This window comes from Apostichopus japonicus, chromosome 1 (assembly GCF_037975245.1).
Source record: "Apostichopus japonicus isolate 1M-3 chromosome 1, ASM3797524v1, whole genome shotgun sequence".
Taxonomy (NCBI): Eukaryota; Metazoa; Echinodermata; class Holothuroidea; order Aspidochirotida; family Stichopodidae; genus Apostichopus; species Apostichopus japonicus.
Genome location: NC_092561.1, coordinates 1,368,287 through 1,379,360, shown reverse-complemented (window position 1 = coordinate 1,379,360; position 11,074 = coordinate 1,368,287). Strand labels below are relative to the sequence as shown.

The 11,074-nt window shown below is 37.5% G+C and overlaps 1 protein-coding gene across 1 annotated transcript; it reads right to left on the bottom strand.

The window, feature by feature from the left end:
- Nucleotides 1-2,586: 2,586 nt before the first annotated feature.
- Nucleotides 2,587-10,880, bottom strand: LOC139975175 (uncharacterized). Its single transcript, XM_071982892.1, has 7 exons — nt 10,684-10,880; nt 8,489-8,679; nt 8,068-8,203; nt 6,687-6,959; nt 5,880-6,014; nt 4,078-4,200; nt 2,587-3,667 (listed from the first exon to the last, which is right to left on the bottom strand). The coding sequence occupies exons 1-7, from the start codon at nt 10,748-10,750 to the stop codon at nt 3,579-3,581; spliced, it is 1,014 nt and encodes a 337-aa protein (XP_071838993.1). The 5' UTR covers nt 10,751-10,880; the 3' UTR covers nt 2,587-3,578.
- Between the last annotated feature and the right edge of the window lie 194 nt (nt 10,881-11,074).

Below are 11,074 nucleotides of genomic sequence, written 5' to 3'. Positions count from 1 at the left end.
TATTTTCTTTAGTCATTTTGCTATGATGCTCACAAGGTTCTATTTTTTGTTTTCTTAATTCCTATATTTTGTAGTAAAACGTTCATAAATATGCCAGGTCCACCCCTCCCCCCACATATTTTTCCACGCTCATGCATAAACTGAATAATCTTATAAGGATGTGGTACAACAGTTTTTTACGCGCTGATGAAATTCCCTTCATTATGTGGAGTGTTGGCTCAGTGGTTAACGCCGGTGCCTTTCAATCATAAGGTCCCCGGTTCGAGTCACTCCAAGATTAATGTATGTCGTCCAGTTACAGAGTTGTTGACAATTAACAATTCATAATCATGGACGTTAAAAATGAATGTAAGAGACTGGCTTCGGTCAGCTTGCAGCTTTGATAAGCCAATGAGGCTTCTTCGCGAGTTCCTGCTTACAGGAGGATCTAATATACATACATTATAACTTGATACTTGTATACGTCGTGTGCTTCGGTGAAAATATTGTTCAATCATTTCTTGGATCTTGAAAATAGGAGGAAAAACCATTCCTGACATCATCAGGGTCATTCTTCCAGGACGAAAATCGGTCAAATCCTTGTATTTATATTTATGGTTTCATACAGATAAATAAATGTTGTATAGATGACACATTTCCTTCATTCCAATTTACATCAGTCTCCTTCAAAGTGTCAATTTTTTATGACTTGCATGACTGACTAGTATTTTGTATATTTCTTTGCTTTTTGTTTCGTCAAATCGAGAAAAAAAAAACAGATTGAAATCGTTGTTTGGTTAGCAGACCTCATAGTGGAATATATATGTAGTAATTATACGGTGTTGATATAATGGCATTACAAACGCATTGCATGTTTCTTAGTCAATACACATGTACATTCATCCGCTGTGCCCGCTTGTTACCTCTGTATCGGTGACTATGTGTTGACCTTACGATACATTACAGATAAACAAAAATAAATTACAAACACCTATAAAGGGTGTATCCGGTGCAACATAAATAATACTACTAATAATAATTTTTAATAATAGTTAGTCTTATCATGAAGGTGAACCTTCATGGACTTATATAGCGCAGAATCCAACTAAAGTTGCTCAATGCGAACTTTACAGGTGATGACAGAAGAGAAAGATAGGAATAGAAAACGTCGTGAATAAAATATGAGTTTTAAGACCATGTTTAAACGGTCACCGAAAGATATTGTACCTGGCATTGGAATCTGAAGTTGAAATTGATAATGCGAACGTATTGGCTTACATTTAGCTTGTTGATGTGTAGAGAACATTAAGGTAGGTTGGGGTACCATAGTCAGTGGCGGAGAGTCCATACAGTCGGGGGGGGGGGGCGAAGGCCCCCCCCCCTGACGGACTCAAATGGACTGCTGGCGCCCTTTTCAGCTCTTTACCACTTTTTTACTTATTCGCGATTATTGATTTTTTTATTGCGCTCTCATCAACATATTGACATTTGTCACATTTTGTTGGTGTAATTTGGCGATGACACCTATTTATTCTTCGTTTATCTGCAAATTAGCCAGGCCCGGAAAGGGTAATTTCCGGCGATCTAGGGAGTATCTTTACTCAAAAAAAAATTCTGTCCTCTAAGCGCCAACCTCCGCTTAGATAGTGAAGAAAGCGCCCCTACAGACCATTCTCGCTCCTCCTGACCAATACCCCTGGCTCCGCCACTGGTACCAGTTTTAATGGCACGAAAAGCTAGAATGAGGATTTTATAGTCAATACGGATTGTTATTGGTAACCAGTGTAGTTCTTACAGTATAAGAGTGTTTGGGGTAAACCTGCTCGCCCTATCGACGATTCGAGCAGCCGTGTTTTGGATCTTTTGCAATCTCGATAGTTGGGATGTAGCTTCACCAAGTAGAAGAGAATTTGCCATAATCAAACCTACTCGAGATTTACAGCATGAATAAGTTTCGTATGAGGTAGCAGGGGGTAAACATTCGGGCAATATGCTGATATTGTTTCGGGCACTGAACAAAAAACTGTAAATATCTTGTTTGACGAGAGGCAGTACTAAAGAATCAAAACTCATCCTCAGGTAATTAAACTAACGTTCTAAGCTTGCCGACTAATCCGATATTGATGTTGTGGAGTTTTGACGCAGTTGGCACCCCATGGTTTCTTTCTCTGTCCAAGACGATGTTATCAAATGTATCACTGTTGGCATATTGCTTATAACGAAGCCAAAGGTGAGGGGGGGGGGGGTGTCAGCAGTACGCCATTCTATTATGGTTACACTTTTCGGGGAAATCGTGACAGCAACCACCCCCGCCCCGTCCCAATTAAATTGGGCCCCTGCGCCCATGATGACCGATCTAGTATGACTTAAGGTCATGTATGACTTTAGGTATGACTTAGGTATGACTTTAAGTATGACTTAGGTATGACTTAGGTATGACTTAGGTATGACTCTATCATGAAGTCCATTCGGACATATATTGTCTTACAAGGTACCTAGGCTACTGTTGCTCAAAGTATACAATTTATTGTAAAAAACGCAATGAAAATGACAACAGCAATAACAATAACAAGAACGATAACATCAACAAAAGACAAATTTCACAGATAATTTTTTACCAGTGCCGTTTAATTATCGATTTTTTTTTTGTGTATGCCAATTTGCCCAAATCATTATAGAAAATAACAAAGAAAATTATAGCTATCAAACTTATGTCAAATTTATATATAAAAAAAATACTCCAAAAAAAATGATTTTACGAATATATAAGTTGGCGCTATTCAAGAAGCATACAAGACATGAACTAAACGTTGTTCACAGTTAACTGATGCAGGCGTCAGTCCCCTTAACGTTCAGTGGGAATGCAATCGTGCGATCATGACGTCACCTTGATTCATAACACGCGGTTATTTCAATAGCAGTCTTTGTTACAAATTGTTTGAAAAACAATTCCTTCCCGTGTATTACTCTGTTTCATTTTGAAGTTCAAATTCATTCTCCGAATAAATCTTTATGTCGCATATTTCAATTGACTGCAGACAAGAACCAACCCCCAACTACAAAGTCATTCCATCCATACACTGATTGTTGACTATAGTCAGTTATTCCGTTATTAATGAATACCGTATGGTGGGGTGTTAGGTAGTACTGTTTGTAGAGCTAGTGTGATTATTCACTGATGCATGATATGGAATTAAGGATTGGAAGGCCGCGTTACTAAACGTGGATCTTCTTTTTTTTGGAATGGCGTGCTGATATCCAGACTTCTATATAGGCCTATTACCTTTTAATACAATCCGTTGATATATCTGTACTTCTTATTATCGTGGCTGAAAAATGTTGATGAAATTATCAATTCCTGACCGAATATAATGATATTTTTTCTCTACAAAATTGGAGAATTTTAATTACGTGTATTTGTGAAATACACTTTTTTTGTTGTGTTTTTTGTGTTTTCTGTTATGGTTTCCATTCTGTTTCGACTGTTATATGTAAGTGTATAAAGTAAGAGCAATTATATAAGAAAAAACAGTCCACTCGTCCCGAAAGAAGGATACATTATTATCATATACAATTTATAAAGTCAAAGAAGATATCCCTTAAGGTTGTACGCCTGTGAATCGATTACACTCGGTCCCTCCACTGCAAGCTAAAGCGCAGTCTGGCCCATACCAAAACTCATCACATGCTGTAAAATATTAATACAAAAAGAAACAACTAAATAATGAGTTAACTATTCCAAAAACGCCCAATTTTTGTTTAATTTAAATTTGAAAAATCACCAAAGACAGAGCCATAACGAGAAAGATAACCCACAATCCCCTCGGTCCACTCTCTATAAATGTTCCCTATAGCGTTGAGCATATTACCATGCGATCATGGCGGAGTCCTGAGTTATGATATATAATAAGGCTCACTGAGGGACGCAACTGGGAATGGGTCCTATATAGACAAGATCAATTTAACAAGCAAAGGCCGAGAATCGATATATACTGATCAAAATATCCTTATAATATGTTAAAATTTGTTAATGCAAATCATAAATAGCATAATGGAAAGTAGTATGCGTACATAAAGGCTAGTTACTAATTAAGTTACCTTGATCGCATTTGATACCGCTCCAACCAGGTGCGCATGTGCAGCCTGCATGCTCTGTACACATAAGAACACCTTCGGCTGTTGCTCCCAAAGTAGAAGCTATATCTGGATGAAGACCTTCAGCTATTTGATCAAAAAAACAAAAAAAAACAAACAAAGGAACGAGAAGGAAATGTGTTTCTTTTTCAATTCCAAACTAATTGGTTTTTGTTTCTCTTCAAAACAAATAGGCTACATTATTAACACGAACACATTCAACTAGTTTGATCTTGAAACAAAGACATCGTGACAGATTTCTCTAATTGAAAAAAAAAACCCTCTCCACTGTAGAGAATAATGATAAAAAGGAACGCAGACGTATACTCTCACAACAAATAAAAATCATTACGTCACACTGCAATTAAGTTATTCATCTGTTCGTAATATCAAAGTCGTCGACTTCTGGGACGGATTAGGCTATACCGGCTGGGGCCATGGGGGTCACGAGTATGGAAAGCCATGTGGGACAAACACTGTATAATATATCCGCGTATTAATTGGAATTTATACGCGTATTAATTGGAATATATACGCGTATATATTATTAGCCAATCATATGGCTTAAATATATCCGCGTATTAATTCGAATATATACACGTATTAATTCGAATATATACACGTATTAATTCGAATATATACACGTATTAATTCGAATATGTACACGTATTAAATAAAACACATATGGGGATTAAATCCAATATATGCAAGGATTAATTAGAATATACACGAAAAAAAACCCATTTCCGCTCTTGCTGTGTACATATACCAACGATAAATGTTTTGGAGGGCTCGCAGGATCGCTTCAACAAGCGAAACTTTACACATGTACAATTAATACGCGTATATATTCGAATTAATACGCGGATATACTATGCGGTGTTTGTCCCACATGGCTTGCCATACACGAGAACGGCTAATCGGTTGGGTTATTGCAATTTGTATATAACGAACAAACACTGCAGTGATTTTCGCATAGTAACGAAACTTCGTATACTTTTCGCGTTTACCTGACAGTGCTATATAGAAAGGCAAAACTATGATTTCCCTAAATTGACAAACCAGCCAAATACGTTAATCTCCTCAGAACGTAGACTAAACGGGATTGGTCTACCGGTGCCGCTCGGAACAGGCGATATGTCCTAGGCGCCAAAGACGCTGCCAGGTTGAACTAGCGAATTGAACTATCGAAGGCCTTAGATTAACAAAAGTGCTCACAATTCTCTGATTTTTTTCCAGCTAAATTCGCATCCTTGTAGCAATTTTGAAGATAATGGATGTTTCAAATTTTGTGATATTGGCAACAGCAGAATGAAATGGATGATGTCTTCAGGGCAATTCAGCTGAAAATGTCTTGTTTTAATTTTTAAATAATTTATCCACGGAAGAGAAGAATATTTCTACAAAAAAAAGGATATATCTTGAACTCGCGAAGAAGCCTCATTGGCTTATCAAAGCCGCAAGCTGACCGAAGTCAGTCTCTTAGATTCATAGTTACCGTCCATGATTGTCAATTGTCAACAACTCTGTAACTGGACGAAACACATTAATTTTGGAGTGACTCGAACCCGGGACCTTACGATTGGAAGGTACCGGCGTTAACCTCTGAGCTGACACTCCTTGATGACATCACAGACCCCTATACTGTGATCTTACTTCCTGGAGTATAACTGAAGGTGTGGAATATTATTCTCAGTACTATAAGTTTCACACTGTGTGCCATCAGAAAATCATTTAAGTGATTCAACATCCTCCATAGTACTTACCAGTATCACAGTTGCTTCCAGTGAATCCATGCCAACAAAGGCAATCGCCGTTTAAGGCAGAACAGTAACCATTCTGACAAGTAGATACACACGAAGAGGCACAGGCGGGTGGACCATGGAATCCAGCAGGACATTCTACGATTGGGAAAGGATAATTCATAAACGTGTATGGCGCCTCCGGACTGCGGCTTCATCTCATAAAAAATGAATATACACAAATATGCATGTTACTACTTACTAAGCACAAGATACTTTACCGAAGCCGTGAGGCATGCGCCTTACGAATTCAGTAGGTCATAATAACCATCCGTTCGTCCGTCCGTTCGTTCGTTCGTTCATTCGTTCGTTGTTTCGTTTATTTTTTCATTCCTTCATTCATTCATTCATTCATTCCTTCATTCAGTCATTCATTCATCCATTCATTCAATCATTCAGTCATTCAGACATTTAGTCGTTCAGTCGTTCATTCGTTCAGCCATTCAGTCATTCGGTCATTCGGTCATTCGGTCATTTAGTCATTCTTTCGGTCGTTCAGTCGTTCGGACGATCGGTCGTTCGGACGTTTGGTCGTTCGGTTATCAGTTATTCATTCATTTATTCATTCATTCATTCATTCATTCATTCATCCATCCATTTATTTAAAAAGAAAAATGGATTACCATGATAATCATCGTAAAATAAAAACGAAACCAATTAAGATGTTCGACTACGTGATTTATAGTTCTAAGCTTGTGTGTGATAATAATCAGTATCTGACAGCAATACTAGCTCAATGTTATGGAGAATTGAAAATAAAATCATTCTTACCTCGCACTTTCACCTCAAAGAACGCATGTTGGTTTGTGTGACGGCCGCAAATTCTACGATATGCCTCATAAACACCCGCCTGGCAGGTCTCGACATGTTTAATTCGAATGCAAGTCGATCCTGTCCATCGTTTTAGCCAGCTGGTCTGCTTGCCGTTGAAGACCCATTCGATCGGCCCCTTCCATGTCTTAGGAATATTTGGATTGACACATAATCGTAGTGTGTCGCCAACAGACACTATATAAGATCTGATGGCGTCTTTCGGGATGAGAGCTGTTTAAAAAAAAGAAAGGAGAACATGAAGTGAGTGAGTGAGAGAGGAATCGAAAGCGAAGGAGCAAGGGGTGGGTGTTGGGGGGGGGGCAATGTGAAAAGAAACATGATTTGATGTAGCTTAACAATATGGATAGCTCCATTATTGTTTAATTGCCAGAGGGTATCAATAATATTGCATGCTAAAAGTTGAGATCTAAATTAATCATATAGACAACTTCCTCATACAGGCATGCTCGTAGTCAGACTACCCGATATGGGGGGGGGGGGCACATCTACGCAGGAGGATCGCCTTTCTGGGGTAAAGGGGGTCTAAGGTGAGGGTGTCCCTCTCCCCTTAGAGTACTTTTTAGTTTATCTCAAGGGGTTTAGATGCGAAATGATGCAATCTTTTTCATCTTTTTTTTCCCCGCTACATTTATATTCCATTTTTCTGATTGTCCATACTCCGTAATTACCAGACTTACTACAAACTGCTAAACTGAATAAGTGCCAGAAGGGATTTCTATAATAATAATAATAATAATAATAATAATAATAATAATAATAATAATAATAATAATAATAATAATAATAATAATAATAATAATAATAATAATAATAATAATAATAATAATAATAATAATAATAATAATAATAATAATAATAATAATAATAATAATAATAATAATAATAATAATAATAATAATAATAATAATAATAATAATAATAATAATAATAATAATAATAATAATAATAATAATAATAATAATAATAATAATAATAATAATAATAAATCATGGCAAATCAAAGTTTTCACTTTTCAAAAGGCCTAATAAAAAATACGGAAATTTGTGGTGGCCTGTTTGTGTGGGAGTATCTGGGCCTGTGCTACGTGGCCCATCCTTAAAAAAGTATGGCCCTGGGAAATCGTCTAACACACTTGTGATTGACACATCGGTTTTTATCTTTAACATGAATAAGAATTTGATCCAATGTACTCCAAAGTTATATTAAAAAAGAGAAAAAAAGAAAAAAATGGTTGCTATAAGCACGAACGCGCTCTTGCAAGCATGCAATAAATGGCTTGACTTAATTAATGACTGTAATTGGCTGCAAGCATACGTACTGTTTTGATTGTGTATGAGTAGCGTGGCTCGAAAAAGACTCGTTGGGTGAAACAAATCACAGAAATGGACCCCAAATCTCGCTCCTCTTAGATATTCCTTCTCCGGATCAGAAAGTATAACGTTTTGAGTTGGACCCTGTTGCCGGTTTGTTAATGGGTAAAGAATAAAATGGGAAAAAATAAGCAAAACCTTTTCCTGAATGGTACCATTCAGTGTGTTAGTTGCTGGTTAGAAACTTACACGACTTGGATGCAAAAGTTTGAGAGTGGATGTTATAGGGGAAAAAAAATCCAGCTACATTATTTGATGTTCATAACACTGACAAAAAATAACCTTTGTCTGTAGAGATACAACCTGATCTGTTAATAGTAGTTTTTTGTTATGGTCTGCAACATATCACCACTGGTTCTTTCGACTCACCATGTTCTCACCATATGCTACAATATTGCCGTCACTGTAAATTTCTGGTTTGTCACGGCTGCTATACGTAATGCTAGCGGGGGTGGGTACATTTCCTCCATCTCCCACGGCTACCAGCTCAATATCTTTACTTGAACGAAGATCCAGTACGGCAGGCTTTACGAAACATGTCAATGATTGAGAAGAAGTAACTGAAGAGAAAAATAGAAGATGAAGAATTTACATATATATATACACGTGGAAATAGTTTGAAGAACGGAAACAAATTGCATGCATGGGGGAGGGTAGGGAAGGAATAGAAAAGTGGTTGGGCAGTTTTACTCTGGGAGGAGTGGAAAAGGATGGCGGTATGCGGGACTGGACATGTACCCAACATCTTCAAAGTCCCCTCCTCCCTCGCAGGCCAGGAAACATTAGTGGGTGGGTGGGTGGGTGGATGGGGTGAAGGGGGGGGGGGCGGATTTTACGCAGTGTACACCTTCTTTCATACTCACAAAAAAAAGAAGGAAAGTCGTTAGCCTATTAGCACAACCTTGCGCTTAGATCTTGACAAGGAAACGTCCCGCACTTCCCCCTCCCACTCGCCTCCCTCTACATGAGGACATGGATCTCCAGGATCACAAACCCTCTTTTAATCTACCCCTGTCTCCCGTAGACCATTCTCGTTGATTCGTTCGTTAATAGAAAGTATAGTGATATGTCAACTGGTCGAAAGGTCACAAGGTTAACATATCGTCTTCATTCGTAATCAGTTTCTCTTCTTTCTTTTTTCTTTTTTTTCCGAGGTGCGAAAATTCGGTCGAGCGCCAACATCATCACGTGATTAGTTTCATAACAGATATTCACTATCCTAGAACAGCAGCACAAGTACTGTACGAGTGTTAGAAAAATTCTCATAGGTATAGGAGGACACGTGCAAGGTGTATACTAAGCACGAATGTTGAGAGTGTAGTAGACTCACGAAGTACCACGTTTTTGCAACAATATATGCATAAATAACCAGAAAGCCAGTTAGCTTTGTGATTCCTTGCTATAACAGGTTCTCAGACTTTAAAAATACCTATCCTGTGGGTATCAACCATGTCATTCACTGGTAAGGAACAGTATAGAATTTTCAGTAAACCAAAATGTTTCAATATCCAGAAAGAACTGTCTTCCAATGTGAAATATAAAAACACATTTTACCAATTTTGAGCTAGCAACACTTTAATAACTGTTTATAAATTGTGAAATATATTTGAGAAATTGGGTCAATTCTTCCACCATTTGATATAACCTTTTGACACCTTGAGCCAGTTTGTTCCCCCTTGAGATAGGATGTGGACCCTTTGAGGCTCAGACGGGAAATCGATAGGAGGTTGGTTAAGACATGCATGTTTAAATAAGAGTATGAACTCTAAAGCAGATTTCCAAACTTGGATGCCAATAAATAACTCATATAGCCCCTTCACAGAACTGAACTGAATTTGACCAAACTATGTTCACAGGCTAAAGAAAATCAAGGCATTGGAGAATTCACAGATTAATTGTAGCTTTAATTTTGGTGTTATCATGTTTAAAAGCTTTTCAGTCTTTGATGCCTGTTGACCTCATGTGGCCTTTGACCTCTACCAATTTCAGTAGGGCTCTTGTACTCAACAAGCTGAATTTGTATACCATGTAGGCCTATATGAAGTTCAACAAGATGCACTTTTTTGAGTTACCGTGTTCACAAATTTTCAGATTTGACCTCTGTTGACCCCAAATGACCAAGTTGAACTTCACAGAAAACAAAGGCTTCTTTTACTCCATAAGACAGATCCACACACCAAGTATGAATTTAATTCACAATTAACTTTTTTTTCGATTACCGTGTTTACAAGCGCCATGACCATCGCATATATTCCCTTTGCCTCCGGCAAGGAATACAAAACGGGACTTTTGATCATAAACTGTTCAATCTCATCTTCAGATAACTTTAATATATTTTGTTTGATGAAATAATTCAACACAGATGAAGGCTGTACGTCGCGATCAGCCAATTGAAATTTGAACACGATAATGACATACCTAGCGAAGAAATAGCCGCTCGAATGCCCATGCTCTAACTTCATGTGTTTTAGAAATAACCGCTATAATTTCCTTTGCTTTATATTAAAGAATTTTGTTTCTTATCTGTATTTCATTTGATAATTTAAATTTCAGACAAAACTCACCTCCCACACAGACTAAAACGGTCATCGTCACTGCAATGAGCTTCTTTAAGTAACTTGTATTCGCCATGTTTGCAGGTGTGTTGTTTTTGGGGCCTTTTCTTCCCCGTACTACTTCTGTTTTCACAACAGGTTTAATGTATTAAAGCCTGTACACTATTTAGGTACCAAATACGTTGATTCATTTATTTGTATTAAATAACTCTGAGGCATAAAATAGCACTATATTCATTTCTGTTATTAATATTTAGACAACCCCGTAGACAAAGCGCAGTAAACTTGTCATCTTTTGATATTGATCATTCATGCAAGATTCGTTCCACAAAGAAAGGTCATACGATTCACTGATAAACAGAAAGAATTCAATTCTACAAATGTAGTCAAAACAAGAAAG

Bases quoted from the DNA above. Each gene is read 5' to 3' on its own strand.
- LOC139975175 (XM_071982892.1), bottom strand. From the start codon at position 10,750: ATGGCGAATACAAGTTACTTAAAGAAGCTCATTGCAGTGACGATGACC. The intron at 6,015-6,686 runs GTAAGAATGATT...TCCCAATCGTAG, and splicing joins CTTTGAGGTGAAAGTGCGAG to AATGTCCTGCTGGATTCCAT. The intron at 4,201-5,879 runs GTAAGTACTATG...TTGATCAAATAG, and splicing joins TGGAAGCAACTGTGATACTG to CTGAAGGTCTTCATCCAGAT.